The 20,353-nt window shown below is 44.9% G+C and overlaps 1 protein-coding gene across 1 annotated transcript in view; it reads left to right on the top strand.

The window, feature by feature from the left end:
- The window catches only part of SEC24B (SEC24 homolog B, COPII coat complex component), a 55,209-nt gene extending 35,071 nt beyond the window's left edge, over window positions 1–20,138 (top strand). Inside the window, exons 11-24 of the mRNA XM_049786849.1 lie at window positions 2,390–2,502; window positions 4,771–4,889; window positions 5,620–5,675; window positions 6,357–6,563; window positions 8,551–8,674; window positions 10,243–10,401; window positions 11,316–11,489; window positions 12,460–12,570; window positions 12,931–13,106; window positions 13,903–14,040; window positions 15,703–15,807; window positions 17,081–17,173; window positions 18,202–18,305; window positions 19,217–20,138. Coding sequence (XP_049642806.1) covers window positions 2,390–2,502; window positions 4,771–4,889; window positions 5,620–5,675; window positions 6,357–6,563; window positions 8,551–8,674; window positions 10,243–10,401; window positions 11,316–11,489; window positions 12,460–12,570; window positions 12,931–13,106; window positions 13,903–14,040; window positions 15,703–15,807; window positions 17,081–17,173; window positions 18,202–18,305; window positions 19,217–19,331 — 1,794 coding nt within the window. The 3' untranslated portion in view covers window positions 19,332–20,138. The remainder of the gene's footprint in view (window positions 1–2,389; window positions 2,503–4,770; window positions 4,890–5,619; window positions 5,676–6,356; window positions 6,564–8,550; window positions 8,675–10,242; window positions 10,402–11,315; window positions 11,490–12,459; window positions 12,571–12,930; window positions 13,107–13,902; window positions 14,041–15,702; window positions 15,808–17,080; window positions 17,174–18,201; window positions 18,306–19,216) is intronic.
- The last annotated feature ends 215 nt before the right edge of the window (window positions 20,139–20,353 follow it).

A 20,353-nucleotide genomic window follows, 5' to 3' on the forward strand; every position in this document is an offset into this window, starting at 1 on the left:
TTCCAACAGTAGAACTTCGGCCTTAAATTATGTTCATCTTTCACCTTATATTAACTATTTTGTTTTTGTTTCTTGGGGACACACCTGGTGGCACGTAGTAGTTACTTCTGGCTCTGGGCTCAGAAATCGCTCTTGGCTTGGGGGACCATATGGGACGCCCGGGGGGGTCAAACCATGATCCGTCCTAGGTTAGTGTGTGTGTGCAAGGCAAGACACCTTACTGCTTGAACCACCGCTCCAGCCCCATATTAACGCATTTTTACATATATTTATAAACTCATTTTTCTTTTATATCTCCTTTAAAGCGGGAAAAAGGGTGACTCATGTAAATCTCTAGCAGTGAGCCTATTCCTTCATTTTTTTTAATTTTTTTTTTTTTTTTTTTTTTTTTTTGGGCCACACTCAGTGATGCTCAGCGATTAATCCTGACAGTGCTTAGGGGTCCACTTAAAGTGCTGAGTCACAGCATGCAAGGCAAACACACTACCCACTGTACTATTATTATTCCAGCCCAATTTTTTTTGTCATTTTTAAGACCCCTTGTATCAATTTAATGTATGCCCACTTCTATTTTCTTTTTTTTTTGGGGGGGGGGGTCTCACCCAGCAGCACTCAGGGATTACTCCTGGCTCTATGCTCAGAAATCTCTCCTGGCAGGCTCAGGGGACCATATGGGATGCTGGGATTCCAACCACCAACCTTCTGCATGCAAGCCAAACACCTTACCTCCATGCTGTCTCTCCAGCCACTCACTTCTATTTTCTTTTCTTATCCCTTTGCATCTTAACTATTGTTATTTTTACTTTCAACTTGTTGTTTTCTGTTCAACTAACTTGGGTTCCTAACTATTCTGGCTTTTGCCCTAACACCTCAGTAATATTTCATTGGCATGTTTTGTTTTATTTAGGGGCTACATCTGGCAATGCTCAGGGGCTTCTTGTAGCTGTGCAGTTAGGGATCACTCCTAGCGGTTCTGGGGGACCATATGTGATGCCGGAGATTGAACCCAGTTGGCCACATTGCAATATGAATGTCCTACCTGCTGTATTACTGACCAAGCCTCTTGTTGGCGTGTTTTAAAGACTTTTTGTGTCCCTTTCTTCTTAATCAAATATCTTTGAAATAGGGAGAATCGTTGTATATTGAACCCTTATTTACCTTTCACTAAACTTGAGTTGTCAACAGTCTGCTAAATATTTTTTATCTCTCTCCACTCTATCCCAGTCCTCCTGCTCTTGTGACCCCCAGCACCTCAAAGTTTACCAGGTGCATCACAGCATCTTAACATAGAAAATGCAGCCTGAGTAGAAAAGGACCCAGCTAACCTCTGTAATCTGCAATCCCAAGTCTTTCTCACACTTTAATTTAGCTACTAGAGTTCAGATACCATTCGGTAGCCCAAAGGCGAGGACTAAATATCATGCTTTTTAAAAAAACAAAGTAGGGGCCAGTGAGGTGGCGTTAGAGGTAAGATGTCTGCCTTGCAAGCGCTAGCCAAGGAAGGACCACAATTCAATCCCCCAGCATTGCATATGATTCCCCCAAGCCAGGGGCAATTTCTGAGCGCTTAGCCAGGAGTAACCCCTGAGCATCAAATGCTTGTGACCCAAAAAAACCAAAACAAACAAACAAAAAACAAAGTAAATGTGCCTTTGAGATCTGGTAATGTAGGGGCCAGAAAGATAGCATGGAGGTAAGGCATTTGCCTTGCCTGCAGAATGTCGATGGTTTGAATCCCGGCGTCTCATATGGTCCCCTGAGCCTGCCAGGAGCAATTTCTGAGCTTAGAGCCAGGAGGAACCCCTGAGTGCTGCTGGGTATGACCCAAAAACAACAACAACAAAAAAAGATCTGATAATGTAGCACAGGCTGTGGGACTCACACCTGAGGCCTTGTGTTTCATCCCTGGCACAGTGGGAACCCCTTAAGGACACAGTCACCTCTGAGTGCTGCCCCCCCAAAAAAGATATGTTAATAAAGCAAAGGTGCTCATAGGAGTAGGGAGGAGAATATAGTATATTCAGCAGCACTCAGATGTTGTTCCTGACTGTGGACTCAGAAATTACTCCTGGCAGACTCCAGGAACCATACGGGATGCTGGGAATCGAACTCTGGTCAACCGCATGCAAGGCAAACACCCTTCCTGCTGTGCTATCATTCCAGCCCCAACCTCACCCTTAGTGCTTCATGCGTCATCCACAACCAAATGGGTGTGAATAAAAGTCACAGAAAAGTTTTCCTCATGAGCCTATGAGACCTGAAGACATGATAATCTCATTTGTGGTTCTCTGCCAGTGTGTTTGGGCAAGTATCCAGTGGTTCAGAATGACGTAGGTAGGAAGAATGTGTAGTGCTGTGAGATAAATTACTTTATTTCTGTTCCTTTCAGCTCCGTCCTCCTCAGCCTGCCGTTTACTTGTTTGTTTTAGATGTTTCTCACAATGCGGTGGACGCTGGATATTTAACTGTTTTGTGCCAGTCGCTATTAGAAAATCTAGACAAGTAAGTTTTTCTTAAGTTTTATTACTTGCTTTGTGTAGGGTTTGTGCGTGTTAATTTTGGTGTGCAAATATCAAGTATTTATCAGCAGTGGAAAGTTCATTTACCTCTTAGCTAGAAGTATTTCCTGTTCTGTTCTTAATAGAGATCTCGATGTTTGGATTGTTATGACACACGTCTGGGCATCTGAAGCACTTCAATTCAGATGGCTGGGGGGTGGGTGGGGATAGCTCATTTAAACAGCCTTGGATGTGGTAATGGGATGGGGGGAAAGGTAAGGGAGGGAGAGAGGAGAGAGACAGAGACAGAGACAGAGACAGACTACGTGTAGAACAGGCCTTACCAAGGTGTTTCTAGAGATGGCTCTAAAATGCACTCACGGGGCCAGCGAGGTGGCGCTAGAGGTAAGGTATCTAACTTGCAAGCACTAGCCAAGGAAAGGACCATGGTTCGATCCCCCGGCGTCCCATATGGTCCCCCCAAGCCAGGGGCAATTTCTGAGTGCGTAGCCAGTAGTAACCCCTGAGCATCAAATGGGTGTGGCCTGAAAAACCAAAATAAATAAAATAAAATGCACTCACAGGGAAGGACAAGAAGCTTAATTAATGGGTACATAGGAATTGGGTGACTGCTGAATACTTGAGAAACAGGAAACTGAGCTCCAAGGAATGAGCTGTGCATATTAGCCATGAAGATGACTCTCAACTGCCTTAGAAACTGGCTTCTCGATTGTGCTGGGGGGCAGAGGATAGGACTTTTGTTTTGCTTGTGACCAACCTCACTTCAAGTCCCTAAGCACTTACAGATGTGGCCCCCAGAATAGAACAAAAAGAACCTTTCTGCAAAGAAAAAGAAAAGTATACATTTCTTTTACTCTCACACCCATGAGAGAAGGCTAAACCAGGTGGTGTTGGGATGACACTGAGACTTATACCTGAGCTATACCTGAGCTGGTCAGGTGCTCTGAGGATTGCAGAAGGTTCTCTCCATCTCCAGGAGTGCACACCTCGTCTCTGTTGTCTGCATATTGCTCATCCTTATCTAAGAATAAAAAGCATCCAGTGACAGTAAAGGTTGGCCTTCATTTCTGGGAGTAATAGAGTTTTCAGATGTGTTACTCGATTCAAACATTTGCCCCTTTTTATAGACATGGTTGGATTTTGTTGTTGTTACTGTTTTGGGGCCACACCCAGTGCTCGAGTAGCACTGCATCTTAAAACACCTAAAAACACCTCTTGTTAGGGAGCCCTAAGCATATAGATGTCTATGTTTTTGGTTTTTCGTTTTCGGGTCACACCCGGCATTGCTCAGGGGTTACTCCTGGCTGTCTGCTCAGAAATAGCTCCTGGCAGGCACAGGGGACCATATGGAACACCGGGATTTGAACCAACCACCTTTGGTCCTGGATCGGCTGCTTGCAAGGCAAACGCCGCTGTGCTATCTCTCCGGGACCAATGTCTATGTTTTAAACAGATTATACTATATGTTGTCATATTGAAATGAAAATATGAGTCTCTTTATTTCTTTTTTGGGGGGCCACATTCATCAATATTCAGGTCTTACTCCTGGCTGTGTGCTCAGGAATCACTCCTGGCAGGCTCAGGGGACAATATGGGATCCTGGAATCAAACCTGGGTTGGCCATGAGCAAGGCAAACACCCTACCTGCTGTGCTATCACTCCAGCCATACCCCCTTTCTTAACAGAATGGTGAAGTCGCAGGTTATACACCCTGGTAATACACAAACTCACATATAAACACATACAGATATAAGGGGCTTCAAAGAAAAGTTAGCAAGAGATGTTCCTTTTTTTCACTGTTCTTTTAAATTTTGGCTTTTAAAAAATATATAGTTTCGGGGCCGGGCGGTGGTGCTAGTGGTAAGGTGCCTGCCTTGCCTGCGCTAGCCTAGGACGGACCGCGGTTCGATCCCCCGGCGTCCCATATGGTCCCCCAAGCCAGGAGCGACTTCTGAGCGCATAGCCAGGAGTAACCCCTGAGCATCACCAGGTGTGGCCCAAAAACCAAAAAAAAAAAAAAAATATATATATATATATTTTTATATATATATATATATATATATAGTTTCATTCTCTGCAGGGTGAATTTTAGCAGGCCTGTGATTTCTCTGCCATGTTCCGTCTTTGCTCTTCTCTGACATATAATGGCTCAGATAGGAAAATCTTTCCTCTCCAAAAGAAGCAGGTGTAATTATTAGACTTAGACTTATTTTGATGTTTCAAAGCTGAAATTTGTCTTTTTCATTTGTAGGCTTCCCGGGGACTCAAGGACCCGGATAGGATTTATGACGTTTGATAGTACTATTCACTTTTACAATCTACAGGAAGGACTGTCACAGCCACAAATGTTGATCGTCTCTGACTTAGAAGGTAAGCTGGACGTCTCCTGAGCCTCTGTGTACAAGTTTCACAACTGACACGACTTCATTTTATACTACAACTTGCCAAAAGGCTGTCGTGACAACTGGGGTACTTGCTTGCTTTGAAATACTTGTTTTGGGGACTGGAGAGAGTGCTCTCGGGAGGAGAATGCATGCTTTGTTCATGGGATTCTGGGCTGGATTCCCCAGGACCCTACGATCTGTTGGAGCACCAGCAGAGGACCCCTGAGCTCTTGGTCAGCACTATGTGTATGGTTCAAAAGCAGAAAATTATTTTCCTGGAAAGTACATATATGTTGTGTGTTTGGGGGATGCCATCTGGTGGAGCCCAGAACTTACTTCCACCTCAGTGATCAGGATTCATTTCTGGAAGTGCTCAGGGGACCATGCGGTACTAGGAATCAAACCTCAGGTTTGATTGTGCTCCAGCCAGTATTTGATAAAGCAATATTATGCAACCCATTACTTATATTGCTTGACAAATACTTGAGGGTTTGGGGGGTTTTGGGGGGTTAATAGGGGGCCCACACCTGGCGGTGCTCAGGAGTTACTTAAGCTCTCCTGTTATTCTCAGGGATCTAAACACAGGCCTGTTGCAAGAAGGCAAATGCCTCAGCTGCTGTGCTTTCCAGCCACCCACCACCCCTCAAAAAACCCCTAAGATTTAAAAATATGTATTCTTTTGACTCAATTTTGATTAAAACATATTCTTCCCATAGATGTTTTTCTACCTACTCCAGATAGCTTACTCGTGAATCTTTGTGAAAGCAAAGAGGTAAGAATTTTCCTTCCTTCCTTTCATCCTTCTTTCCTTCCCTCCTCCCTTCTTTCCGTCTTTCCTTTCTTCTTTCCCTCCTTCCTTCCTTCTTTCCTTCCTTCCGTCCTTTTCATTTTTGTTATCCAAACTGGACACTAAAATATCAGCTTGCACCCATGAATCTTTGTGAAAGTGAAGGGGTGATTTTATTTTTGCCTCATGCATTTATTTTTATTAAGCCAACCAGACATGACAATCGAGCATTGCTTACGTGGAACCTTCCCAGACCACGATGTATTAGGCACATAGATTGCCATATCACTTTATAACCTAGATAACTAGATATATATATCTATATAAATCTATATAACTATATAGATATCTATATAACTAGATAGATAGATAGAGAGAGAGAGAGAGATATTGTTATCTGCTAGAGCCAAAATTTTAAACTGTGAGAGTCAGAGAGCCACACCACTCAGTGACCTGCCAAAACAGACAAACACTCACACAAAAGCATATAAATTTAACAATAATATATTAAGCACGTTGCATTTTGCCATTTTGAGTGAGGGTAAAAATCCTGTTCGCCACCCCAGATCTAGTGGTACACACTGCGCCCTGGGATATGTTTTACAAATGAGCTCTGTCTAGCCTTGCCTCGGTGCTAATTCAATATTGCAATTTTTGTTTCCTCAGCTTATAAAGGACTTATTAAACGTGTTACCGACCATGTTCACTAACACACGAGAGACACACAGCGCACTGGGTCCTGCACTCCAGGCCGCCTGTAAGCTGATGTCTGCCACAGGTGGCCGCGTGTCCGTGTTCCAGACCCAGCTGCCCTCGCTGGGGGCGGGCCTGCTGCATTCCCGGGAGGACCCTAACCAGCGGTCCAGTACCAAGGTACTGTGTCCAGCCTGGTTGTGCTGTAGCTGCAGACTGACTGGGTTACTCAGTTTCTCTGCTTTATTCTCTTCATGTCAAGTAAGAGCAGGCACAGGAACTGAATTTAGCCTGAGTTCTTTTCCTATTTGGATGTTGTAGAGTCTTCTTTTTAGTACTTTGCATCTTGGACCTTTAAAAGTCATTTATTCCAGGGCTTTCATTTTACAGACAAGGAAACAGTGACGTTCTTCTGTCAGGGATTAAATACCTCTTTAGTGGGGATCAGAGCACTAGCACAGCAGATAAAGCATTTGCCTTTGCACATGGCCAACCTGGTTTTGATTTGATTCCTGCTTTCCAAATGGATACCTCAGCACTACCAGGAATGATTCCTGAGCTCAGCCAGGAGTAATCCCCTAGGTGTGGCCAAAAAACAAAACCAGAAATGTCTTTTCTGAATCCTTCATTATTATAGATGGTGCTGCATTGTTAACCCCTTGCAGTCAGCTATTGAAGAATTGAACTGCATGAGTCGCTGGATTCTTTAAAATACAGTTTTTGTTTTTCTGATCTGATTTCCAGAAATATTTTTCTGTCTGCCTAGGGCTCAAAAGCTCCAATAAGGGGCCGGAGCAGTGGCGCTAGAGGTAAGGTGTCTGCCTTGCAAGCGCTAGCCTAGGTTTGATCCTCCGGCATCCCATATTGTCCCCCAAGCCAGGAGTGATTTCTGAGCCCATAGCCAGGAGTGACCCCTGACCGTCAAACGAGTGTGGCCCAAACACCCAAAAAAAAAAAAGCTTCGTTAAGTGAATACCTATTCTAGGTTTAGCATGTGCTTATAGATCTGCGTTAAACCCAAGTTGAATAATCAAACAGTATAATTAACCCAATTGAAGACATTTGTTGCCCAGTTTAGTGCAGAGATAATGGACTTGGAGCTTGACTCCTGCCTTTTGTCATTGCTGTTTTGTGCACTGTGTATGTGGCTCTAGGATTAAATCCAGTGGTCATACCTGGAGATCATCTACCCAGACCCACATGCCTGGTCCTGACACTTGGTTGCAAGGGTCGAGAGGGACAGTTGAGCCACACTGGCAGTGCTTAGCCGATGTTCCTGGTTTCCTGCACAGGAGTGGCCTAAAGGTCCTTTAAACACCATATGCTCCTGTGCACAACTGGGGGTTAAAGAAGAGGGAGCTCATATTTTTTAACTCTTTCCAGTGCCACCTTCCCAAGTTAGATGTCCTCATATGACAGGACTTTCCCTAAAGTGACCCTCTATTATAGTTAGGTGCCATCACCTCTAATTCTGGTGAACACCCCTTGATCTGCAGGCTGGACTCTAGGGTTCTTTTTTTTTTTTTTTGGTTTTTGGGTCACACCTGGCAGCACTCAGGATTCAAACCACCGTCCTTCTGCATTTTCAAGGCAAACGCCCTACTTTCTTGCTGTCTCTCCGGCCCCTTCAGGGTTTCTTTTTCAGCATCCACCATTCAGTTGATAATCCATAACATCTTCATCATTTTGAGTGTTTCCTCATTAGTACAGTGTAGATAGCTCACAACATTGGGGCTATGACAAGAGTGAGTAGTTCGTTATAAAATATCTCAAGCAGTGATGATAGAGAAATGCTTTATGATTGTCTTTGTCCTTTTTTGTATTGTATTTGTCTTTTTTTAATTTTTATTAATATCTTTATTTAAACACCATGATTACAAATATGATTGTAGTTGGGTTTCAGTCATGTAAAGAACACCCCCTTTACCAGTGAAGTATTTATCTTAACTCCATGCCAACTCCATGCCATATGCCTAGACATCAAAAAAAGAAAGAGAGGGCCAGAGAGAGAGCATGGAGGTAGGGAGAAAACTCTTTAGTTTGCTATCAGGGATAAGAGGGTACCTCTTCTTGATTGAGAGATTACATTGATGTAACTCTCCAAGAGATGGAGACACGTGCATAATTCAAGGTTTCTGGCTCTTTCTTTTCTGACTTGTCTTGTTAGGTGGTTCAACATCTGGGTCCTGCGACTGATTTTTACAAGAAACTCGCTCTCGATTGCTCGGGGCAGCAGACAGCAGTGGATCTGTTCCTTTTAAGTTCACAGTATTCAGATCTGGCTTCTCTAGGTAAGTACTGGCTGTGTTTGACTGTTTACATGGCCTTTTTTTTTAGCACCTAGTTCTTATCTAAACTCTTTTTAGGGGTCTGAGCAATAGTACAGCGGGAGAGTATTTGCCTTGCATGCAGCCAACCTGGGTTCGATTCCCGGCATTCCATATGGTCCGGGAACCTGCCAGGGGTGATTTCTGAGTGCAGAGCCAGAAGTAACCCCTGAGTATTGCCAGATATAGCCCCCCCCAAAAAAATAAATAAAAATCAACAAGAGGATTAATTTGCATGCTTGGCATGCTGAAGGCCCAGGTTCTGAATAATAATAATTCAAGCCCTGGCACTGAGTAATCTACCATGGACCACCATGCATCACCCTATGTGACCCTAAACTCCAAAAAGTGCACACAAGAATGAAATAAATTAAATCTCTCTTTAAAATAAACAAAAAATAAACTCTTCTTGGGGCTGGAAAGATAGCATTGCGGTAGGGCTTTTGCCTTGCATGCTGACGAACAGTGGTTTGAATCCCGGCATCCCATATGGTCCCCTGAGCCTGCCGGGGGCAATTTCTGAGCATAGAGCCAGGAGTAGCCCCTGAGTGCTGCCAGGGTGACCCAAAAACCAAAATAAAATAAAATAAACTATTCTTTTTTTTTTTTTTTTGGATTTTGAGCCATACTCGGCGTTACTCAGGGCTTACTCCTGGCTGTCTGCTCAGAAATAGCTCCTGGCAGGCACAGGGGACCGTATGGGACACTGGGATTCGAACCAACCACCTTAGGTCCTGGATCGACTGCTTGCAAGGCTAGCACCACTGTGCTATCTCTCCGAGCCCAAATAAACTATTCTTAAAGAGTTTTCAGTATTACAGCAATGAATTAGATTATATCTAAGAATAACCAGTAAATACTAAAGCTCTGTACAGAGACAGAATTGTTCTTTTTGCTCCTAAAATACAGTTCCTTGCCATTCTGCCCACCATCGAGTTTTTTTAACATTATACTTTACAAATGTCTAATATTTCTCAGATTTACATACTATCTTTATTTCAAAAGATTTTTTTTTTTTTTTTTTGGGCCGGGCGGTGGCGCTAAAGGTAAGGTGCCTGCCTTGCCTGCGCTAGCTTTGGACCGCGGTTCGATCCCCCGGTGTCCCATATGGTCCCCCAAGCCAGGAGCAATTTCTGAGCACATAGCCAGGAGTAACCCCTGAGCGTTACCGGGTGTGGCCCAAAAACCAAAAAAAAAAAAAAAAAAAAAAAAAAAAAAAAAAAAAGATTTTTTTACTGTAACTTTGATTTTTTCAAAATAGAGCATATCGGGGCAGGAGAGATAGTATGGAGGTAGGGCCTTTGCATTGCATGCAGAAGACCGGTGGTTCAAATCCCGGCATCCCATATGGTCCCCAAGCCTGCCAGGAGCGATTTCTGACCAGAGCCAGGAGTAACCCCTGAATGCTGCCAGATGTGACCCAAAAACCAAAAAAAGAAAAAAGAAGTAAAAACCATAATTGAGCATCATTGCACGGTTGTTGAACAGCATTTAACAATTTTCATTTCTTTCTCTCTTGTCTCTCTCTCAAGCCTGCATGTCCAAGTATTCTGCAGGGTGTCTCTACTATTACCCTTCTTTCCACTGCACTCACAATCCTCCACAAGCGGAAAAGTTACAGAAAGACCTAAAGCGATATCTCACTAGGAAAATTGGATTTGAAGCTGTCATGAGAATAAGGTGCACAAAAGGTAGGAAGTGGTCAAAGTGGTGCTTCTTCCTGTTACATTCTAAGTCAGAGTTGATAAATACTCACCTGTAAGCCACCAGGCTCCCCTACTGATATCGATCCACAGAAAGCACTGTCCATATCTCGTTTTGAAAGTACGTTGTTGTTTAATAAGCATTGCTTAAAATTTTTGAGTAAGTGGACAAAGCTAATATTTTATTTTGGTGTGAGGAACCTAAGAAAAAGCTTATATTGGGGTGGTTTTAGAACAGGAGTAAACTACAGAAAAGATAAGTTTGTATGTGTGTGTTTTAGGGGGGAAATAGGACAGGAAAGATAAGGGGGGTGGGGGTATGTGTTTAGGAGGTAAATAGAAGAAGAGGAAAGATAGACGGTGTGTAAGTGTGTGTTTGGGGCCACATCAGGAAGTTTTCAGGTCTTAATCCAGCCTCTGTGAGCCTGTGCCCAGACATCACTCCTGGCAGTGTCAGGGGTCCATAAGGGGTACCAGGAGTTAAACCCAGGTCAGCTGTGTGCAGACCTATTTAAATAAATGTCCTACCCACTGTGATATCACTCTGACCCTGAATTGCGTTTTCATTTTTTTCCTGAATTGGTATTTTAGAGTATTTATTGACGCACCAAACCTGCTCTTCACTTAGTTGTCTCTTTGGTTTAAAGTCAGTCATCTTCTGCATTAAAATAGTGTCACTACTTGAGCGATAGCATAGCAGGCAGGGCGTTTGCCTTGCATGTGACCAGTTTGAGTTTGATCTCCCACAGACCATATGGTCCCCCAAGACTGCCGGGAATAATTTTTGAGTGTAGAGCCAGAAGTAACCACTGAGACCTCTGGGTATGGCCCAGAAACAAGCCAATCCAAGGTCAGCGTGCGGTTATTACTTCACCTCTTCTAACAACCTTTCTCTCCTTTAGGCCTTTCCATGCACACTTTCCATGGAAACTTCTTTGTCCGTTCTACCGACTTGTTATCCCTTGCCAACATCAACCCTGATGCTGGGTTTGCAGTCCAGCTGTCAATCGAAGAGAGCCTGACAGATACTTCCCTGGTGTGTTTCCAGACTGCCTTGTTGTACACATCAAGCAGAGGTACCGTTCTCCACGGGAAACAGGCCTATAGCTTAGTTCCCTGCCTCTGCTTTCATGTGCTGGGGAAAGAGTAGTATTGCATAAGTTAATAAGGCGGATGTTTATTCTTTTCTCACTCTTCATTTTTTGGTGGTTTGGTGGTGGTTGTTTCTTTGTTTTTTGCATTGTTCATCATTAAATAGTTCTTTTCTGATTGGTGGGAGACCTAAATGCCTGAGGTTGTATGTTTCTGATTTAAAAACTCATGTTAAGGGGCTGGAGTGATAGTACAGCAGAGAGGGCATTTGCCTTGCATGCAGTTGGCTGAGTTTCATCTTCAGCACCCAGTATGGTCTCCCAAGTCTGCCGGGAGTGATTTCTGAACACAAAGCCAGAAGTAACCCCTGAGCGCCACTGGGTGTGACCCTAAAACCAAAACAAACAAAAAAAGAAACAAAAAAATTTATGCAAAGCCCATCTTTTTTTGAAGGGGTTTGTACACCCAGTGTACAGAGTAATGGAGTTACTCCTAGCTCTGTGCTCAGGAATTATTCCTGACAGTGCTCAAAGGCCCATATAGGACACCAGAGATCAAACCTGGGTCTGTGGTGTGTGGAGCAAACACCCTCCCCACTGCCTCATCCACTTCACCTTAATTCCTATTTCTTGCCCCACTTAATTCTCCAGTCCTGACTTTTCTGACGTTTTCCCATGTAGAGCACCACATGAATGAATGACCCTTATTTAAACGAAAACCAGAACTTTATAGGCAGTTCTCAGCAGAATGTAGCTTCTGTTCAAGCTCTGTCTTCTGATAAGGTGTCTTTTTATTTGAAATGCTTTAACTGTAGAACTTTGGGTTTTAGCATTCAAAACATTGTTGATTCGCTACCAAAACAGTAATTCAAGTACCATTGTAACCTGTTGGTTTTCTTTCTTTTTTGACCTGGTGAGTGCATTTAGCGACAACTTTCATTTTCACTTCCTTTAGGAGAGCGAAGAATTCGTGTGCACACCCTGTGTGTGCCTGTGGTGAGCTCCCTGGCAGATGTGTATGCTGGGGTGGATGTACAAGCCTCTGTCTGCCTGCTGGCAAATATGGGTGAGAAGACGGGACGGGCCTGGGGGGCTAGAGCAATAGCACAGCAGGGAGGGCATTTGCCTTGCATGCCAATCACTTTTATTTGATCCCTGGCACCCAATAGGGCATCCCAAGCCTACCAGGAGTGATCCCTCAGTGCAGAGCCAGGAGTAACTCCTGAGCACCACTAGGTGTCGCCCCTCCCAATTATTTTAATAAATATAAATAAAAATAACAGGACAAGTTAAGTATCTTTCTATCCTAAAAGTGGCACTTTGTCAGTCCCTTGAGAGTCTACATTTTCTCTCTTGGCATTTTCGGAACCCTCACCCCTCTCTCCTCCCTCCCCACCCCCACCCCCACCCCCCCGTGGCTCTGCAGCTGTGGACCGCTCAGTGTCGTCGAGCCTGTCAGATGCCAGAGATGCCTTGGTGAACGCCGTGGTGGACTCGCTGGCAGCCTATGGTAGCACCACCTCGCACCTGCCTCGCACAACCCTCATGGCCCCTGGCTCCCTCAAACTCTTCCCACTCTACATTCTGGCCCTCCTCAAACAGGTGGGTCTAGGGGCATTCCAGAGCAGCCTGTAAGCATCCTGGGAGACACAGGTGGAGAAACATGGTCTAAGTTTGGGGGAGGAGGGTGGCAGGGAGGGGTTCTGTATCTGAGCATGGGTAGAGACGGAACCACTGGGACAGGCAGTGAAGAGTGAAGATGTCTGGGTGCCACAGGACACTCATTCTCATCCATGAGGCAGCTTTGAACATGGTATGTCTGCTGTACCCCAATCCCGGGAGATGCCTCTGGGATGAGACAGGACAGTGTCATGGGACAGAATCACCAGGATCCAGAGTCACTGTGAAACAGTCAAAATCATCACTCACCAAATACCTGCCCTAATTTTGTGCACTGTATTCAGCCCTGTGGGCACGTTACACCACTGAATCCACACCCCACCATGAGCAGTAGTATTTCCCCTGTATTCCTGAGGAAAGCAATAGCTATAGTTACCATAGATATAATAACAAAATATAATAAAACATTATCCCAGGTGTGGTCTGAGACCTAAATCCAGGCCATATTGTTTCCAGGATCTGGTAGTAGTAGATCCAGGTTTTAACTTTTCCCATTTTGTTTGTTTTTTGTTATTGTGTCACACCCGGCAGCTCTCAGGGGTTACTCCTGGCTCCATGCTCAGAAATCACTCCTGGCAGGCTCGGGGGACCATATGGGATGCCGGGATTTGAACCAATGACCTTCTGCATGAAAGGCAAACTCCTTACCTCCATGCTATCTCTCCGGCCCCAACTTTCCCCATTTAGGCTGCAAAATGTTTCTCCTTTTCCCTTGTAGAAAGCATTTAGGACTGGTACGAGCACACGTCTGGATGATCGAGTGTATGCCATGTGTCAGATCAAGTGCCAGCCTCTGGTCCATCTCATGAAGATGATTCACCCCAATCTGTACAGGATAGACAGACTGACTGACGAGGTATGGGGCCCCGGGACATGTGTGAAAATTTTCAGCATCAATGTGTTGAGGAGTTTGACTGTGCAACTAAGGTTTGGGGCTGTCTTAGTCACTGTGTTTGCATTCATTTCCCCCCCCCCCCCCCCCCCCCGTGTTAAATAGAGAAGGACACTTGCTGAATTTGATAGGCTCGTGGGACTTCCGGGCATTTACTTACACAGTGAGCAAGTTTCCTCTGGATTTCTGGTAGTTTCTTTGTTCTATGTAGAAGGCCCAATCTGAATTTGAGTCCCAGCACCACCTTCAAACCATAAGTTTCATATGGAAAGGAATACTTTTCCTGTGTTTGTCATTCATGACAAAGCCAAATGGCAGAACACTTTCCCATCTCTTTTTTAATAGTTTGGCTGCTCCTGATGTAGTTACAGTGCAGTTGTGATTCTAGCATAAAATCAAATTTGCTGCCACGGATTTTTTGTGATTGTGTGACCAGAACAATAGTCCAACCAGGGAGAGTTGGGGGTGGGAAGGGGCTTGCATGAGGCTGACTTGGTTTTAGTCCTCAGCATCCTATATGGTTCCCCAAGTTTTGTCACGAGTGACTCCTGAGTACAGAGCCAGGAAGAACTTTTTTTGTTTGTTTGTTTTTGGTTTTTGGGCCACACCCGGCGTTGCTCAGGGGTTCCTCCTGGCTGTCTGCTCAGAAATAGCTCCTGGCAGGCACGGGGGACCATATGGGACACCGGGATTCGAACCAACCACCTTTGGTCCTGGATCGGCTGTTTGCAAGGCAAACGCCGCTGTGCTATTTCTCCGGGCCCCAGGAATAACTTCTGAGCACTGCCATGTATGACCCAGAAAACAAAAATAGAATAAAGAAAGAGGGACCCGGAGAGAGCACAGCAATAGGGCATTGCCTAGCATGCAGCCAACCCAGGTGGTTTGATTTCCAGCATTCCATATGGTCCCCCAAGCCTGCCAGGGGTGATTTCTGAGCATTGAGCCAGGAGTAACCCCTGAGCACCGCCTGGTGTGACTCCCCCCACACACACACAAAAAAAAAAAAAGTGAAAAAAGAATTTTTGCTGTTGTATTGGTTTGGTTTCTGTACCTTACCACAGTGCATAGGGGTTGCTCCCGGCAGATCTTGGGCAACCAGGGGATGCCAGGAATTGAAATCAGGGTTCCATAGGTAGAAAATATATTCAACCTTTTCAACAGTCTCCCTTGCATCTACAGTGTACAACTGTGTACTGTTTACTCTCTTCCTTCTGTTATGACTTCCCTTCTCAGAATTATGTTTTTATCATATTCTGAGAAATATTTTTTTAAAATAGCCCTACTTCAATGTATCCTGATTTCAGAAGAGCAGATAAATGATGAATCTTTCTTTTCTCATTTTATGTTTTCTCTTTGTAACTGTAAAACATTCCAATGTCGGGGTCAAAGCACAGCAGGGAGGGCGTTTTCCCTTGCACGTGGCTAACCCAGGTTTGAACCCGGCATTGTTCCCAGAGCACCGCCGGGTATGGTCCATAACCCAGAGACAAACAAAAATAAAACATTGCAGTCTGAAGTATTGCCCCATTGTCTTGATTCAGTCTCCCATGAAGAGGTAGCTGGAAGTGGGGTTCCTGTGTCCGGCCCCGAAAGTTTACTCACTGTCCGTCACTTACTTTCTAGGGCGCAGTGCACGTCAATGACAGGGTCGTGCCTCAGCCACCTCTTCAAAAACTGTCTGCAGAGAGACTGTCAAGAGAAGGGGCCTTCCTCATGGACTGTGGCTCTGTAAGCACATCTCCCTGCTGCCAAGCACCCTCAGGCCAGAAAGAAAGGCAGGATGGACGCTATTGATTGACGCAGAAGCTTTTTATTCACACTTGACCTGTTGTTGGGCATCATTCTATTGCCAGGGCTCAGTTGGCTTTATTATCAGAGTGTTAACCACTGTGCATTATTATTATGACTATGTTTGTGACCAAGGAAAGAAGGAATTAACTGCAAAGTCCAAGGAATTTGCCTTCTGTCATGGAGAAATTTTAAAAGAACCTCAAGGGTTTGTCTAGTTGCACTTGTCCGCATGGCTAAAGATGGCATGAGTGGCCTGGTGCTCAGGCAGGGTGGTGTTAAAGAGGTGTCCCTCGCCAAGTGGGCTTTGTGAAGGTCCCCAATGGGCAAGCACAGAACATGGAGAGCTACAGGAAGGAAGGAGGAAGCGTGTATTCATGGAAACAGAGACAACATTTCGTAGAGTGGTTGAAAATACCGCAAATCTGTTGTCACGATAAAAGTGTTACGTTCCTGTTGGGATAAAAGCATAGTTAAGGAAAAAATATATTTTATGTAAAACTAAGATACTGAGAAACTTAGATATTTAGATACTATAGCAAAGTCATCTCTTCAGTCCTATTTTTAACCTTTTTTCATCATAAATTGTACCTTCCTGACTAGGAGACCTAAATGCCTGAGGTCATATGTTTTTTTATTTAAAAATTCATGTTAAGGGCCCAGTGCAATAGCACAGTGGGTAGAATATTTGCCTCGCATGCAGCTGACCTGAGCTCAATCCCTGACATCCTATATGATCCCACCCTCACCCCAGCCTGCCTGCCAGGAATAATTTCTGAGCAAAGAATCAGGAGGAATCCCTAAGCATCTCTGGGTTTAGCCCAGAAACAAATGAACAAAAAAACACTTAGATACTGAAGCAAAGCAGAGAAGAGCCAGTTTAGATTTTGACTGTATAAAGGTACCAGTTATGGGGCCAGAGCTAGAGCACAGCGTGGGGGACATTTGCCTGACGCACAGCTGGCCCAGGTCTAATCCTCAGCATCCCTGAGCACCTCTAGGAGTGATTCTTGAGTTCAGAGCCAGGAGTAAACCTCAAGTATCACCGGGTGTGGCCAAAAACAAACAGAAATCAAAGTTACCACTTATGGGTCATCTTTTTTCCCCACCTTTTTTGGCTGTTATACATTCCCGCTCCTTTGCATGGTCGGTCTGAGAATAGTTTGGTGGGTTGCTGGCAGGGTCAGTTAAATGTGGACCTTCTCCTCCCAAGGCGTTCTACATTTGGATTGGGAAAGGCTGTGACTCTCACTTCATCCAGGATGTGCTCGGCTGTACAAACTTTGCGTCTATCCCACAGAACATGGTGAGTGTATTTGACACTGGCATGCTTCATTTAACTTTCTTCATTAGTCTGCTTGCAAAATGGGCACAGAACACCGGGCTGAACCTGGGCTTCACAAGCTAGTTAGTTGCCCTAGGTCCCTTCCCTGGTGCCATCTGTCCCTCTGCACCTCCAGGAATATGCTAGGTGTGACCCCCCCAAGACAAATAAGTAGCTATACAATTAGACATTTACTAATAAATCATATATTTTAAAAGCAGAAAACTTTCTGTTAAGACAGAGTCTGGGGGCCAGAGCAGTGGCGCAAGCCATAAGACATCTATCTGCCTTGCCCGCACTAGCCTAGTACGGACCGCGGTTTGATCCCCCAGCGTCCCATATGGTCCCCCAAGCCAGGAGCAATTTCTGAATGCATAGCCAAAAGTAATCCCTGAACATCACCGGGTGTGGCCCAAAAACCAAAAAAGGACAGTCTGCAGGAGAGTCCCCATTTTAAAACACACAGTTCATTACTTTTGAATATATTCATGAGGTTGTAAACCATATAATATTTTTATGTACCTAATTTCAGAGCATCCTCATCAACCTGCCAAGAGACCTGCACCCCCTCCTCTCCCTCCCTCCTCTTCTCCCTCTTCTCTTTCCTCTTTTCTTATTCTCTCTTTCTACCCCCTCTTTCTCACTTTTTCTTCCCTCCTCTTTCTCCTCTCTCTCTTTCTCTCCCTCCCTCCCTCTTCCTCCCCTCACCACCCCTTCTCTTTCTCTCCCTGTCCTTGACACATCATATAAGTGAAATCTAAGTTCACCTACTCTACTGTGTACTTAGGAGATCAATTTGGGGTTGACCATTGGAACGTTTTCTTTGGGAGGAAGGTAGAGGCACAGCATGATGGGTCTGACCTGTTTCCCTCATTGTGCATGTGAAGTGCCTGCCCTGTGTAGTCGCAGCCACGAGTCTGGAACCAAATGCTTTGGCTAGTTGGAGGCTGTGGAATGCACAGGTGGGATTATGGTTGCCAGTTGTTTCCTGATCCCCTTTCTTCCCACAGACAGATCTCCCGGAGCTGGATACACTGCCGTCCGAGAGGGCTAGGTCGTTCCTAGCTTGGCTCAGAGAGAACAGACCCCTCAGCCCGATCCTGCACGTGGTTAAGTAAGTAAAGTCCTGCGACTTCACTAAGAAATTATCTTCAGGGCCGTAGAGATAGCATGGAGGTAAGGTGTTTGCCTTTCATGCAAAAGGTCATCGGTTCGAATCCTGGCATCCCATATGGTCCAATTTCTGAGCATGAAGCCAGGAGTAACCCCTGAGCACTGCCGGGTGTGACCCAAAAAACACAAAAGAAAACAAAAGAAATTACCTTCTAGGGCCAGAGTCATAGAACAGTGGGGAGGGTGTTTGCCTTGCACGTGACAGACCCACATTTAATCCCCAGCATCCCATAGGGTCCCCAAAGTCTGCCAGGAGTAATTTCTGAGTGCAGAGCCAGGAGTAACCCCTGAGCACCACCAGGTGTGGCCCCAAAACCAAAACAACAACAATAAAGTCCTCAATGTGTGATCAAAAATAAAAAAAGGGGCCGGGAAGGTGGCGCTAGAGGTAAGGTGTCTGCCTTGCAAGCACTGTCGTAGGACGGACCGTGGTTCGATCCGCCCGGCATCCCATATGGTCCTCCCAAGCCAGGAGCGACTTCTGAGCGCATAGCCAGGAGTAACCCCTGAGCGTCACCAGGTGTGGCCCCAAAACCAAAAATAATAAATAAATAAATAAATAAATAAATAAATAAGAAAAAAAGTCTTCAGCCAGGAGAGATTTTGCCTTGCAAGCAGCCGATCCAGGACAAAGGTGGTTGGTTCGAATCCTTGTGTCCCATATGGTCCCCCGTGCCTGCCAGGAGCTATTTCTGAGCAGACAGCCAGGAGTAACTCCTGAGCACCTCCGGGTGTGACCCAAAAACAAACAAAAAAAAAGTCCTCAATGTGGCAAAGATTTTTCCATGTCTAGTTGTTTTTTAACAACATTCCTGTTGCAATTAATGGTATTTTCCCCCTCCTATTTTTAAGAGATGAGAGCCCCGCCAAAACAGAAATCTTCCAGCATCTGATTGAAGACCGGACCGAAGCTGCCTTCTCTTACCATGAGTTTCTGCTGCATGTTCAGCAGCAGATTTGCAAGTGAAGCGGAACAGGACAGATTCTGGAGATAAAGTTCCATCCATTGCCTCTAGGTAGAGCATAATCAGCCAAGAAACCTGCCCAGGAAATGGGGACAACAGGTGTTTGGCTCCGAACCTAAAGGGGTGGTGGGGCACACCCAGTCTAGGGCTCTGGTGAGTGGGAAAGTGGAGGCAGAAGGGGCTAGGTGCTCCCCAGCCTGGATGAAGGCCACGGCCACCCTGCAGCTTCCCCTGCCCAGCCCTGAAGTGTCACCCCATTCCCGCCTGCACAGCCACACATGCCCCCTTTCTGCCACAGCGGGCACAGACTGGTGCCATGCCATGCAGGAGGGTGCAACCTTTTTTTCTTAGAATTTATAGAATATCTCTGAACTTGAGCTCTTACAAGAGATGCCAAAAGGCAGTGGGACTGTGTTCATCTGTTTACAGGAACCACTTTTTAACCAGGGAGTGATTCTTACTGGTCAAATGAAGTCACTATTTTCCCTGTATCAAAACACACACACATACACACACACTTATGCGCGTGCGTGCGTGTGAACAGAATTTCAGAAAGTACAGGACCTAAAGAAAAAAGAAATGTATACATATATATAGTGTACATAAATGTTACATTTGTAAAGACTGTATAAAAATGTAACTCTACAGTGTGCGCCCAGCTGACAACTTGGTTGCAGTTAGAGAATGAGGTCGACTAATAGTGATGAGTACACAAAAGAGGAAACCCCACACTCTTTGTAATTGCTAAATCTTTTATGTGGATTTATTTATGATCAGCCTACTAATTAAAAATATTTTGCTTGACATTGTTTTGGTGGGGGCTTTATTTGGGGGGTATTGAGAGTTGGTAGCTTTTGTTGTTTTTATGTTTTTACATATGGCATCCTTGAACTTACTAGAATTACAGCTTCAGAAGATACTGCTTTTCATCAGGAAGCTTCCCACTAGACGGCCATCATTAAAGAGTTCTTATAAGGAGGGTCTTCTAAAAGCATGCTAGTTTCAAAACACATAATTTGTTGAC

Source organism: Suncus etruscus, chromosome 14 (assembly GCF_024139225.1).
Source record: "Suncus etruscus isolate mSunEtr1 chromosome 14, mSunEtr1.pri.cur, whole genome shotgun sequence".
Taxonomy (NCBI): Eukaryota; Metazoa; Chordata; class Mammalia; order Eulipotyphla; family Soricidae; genus Suncus; species Suncus etruscus.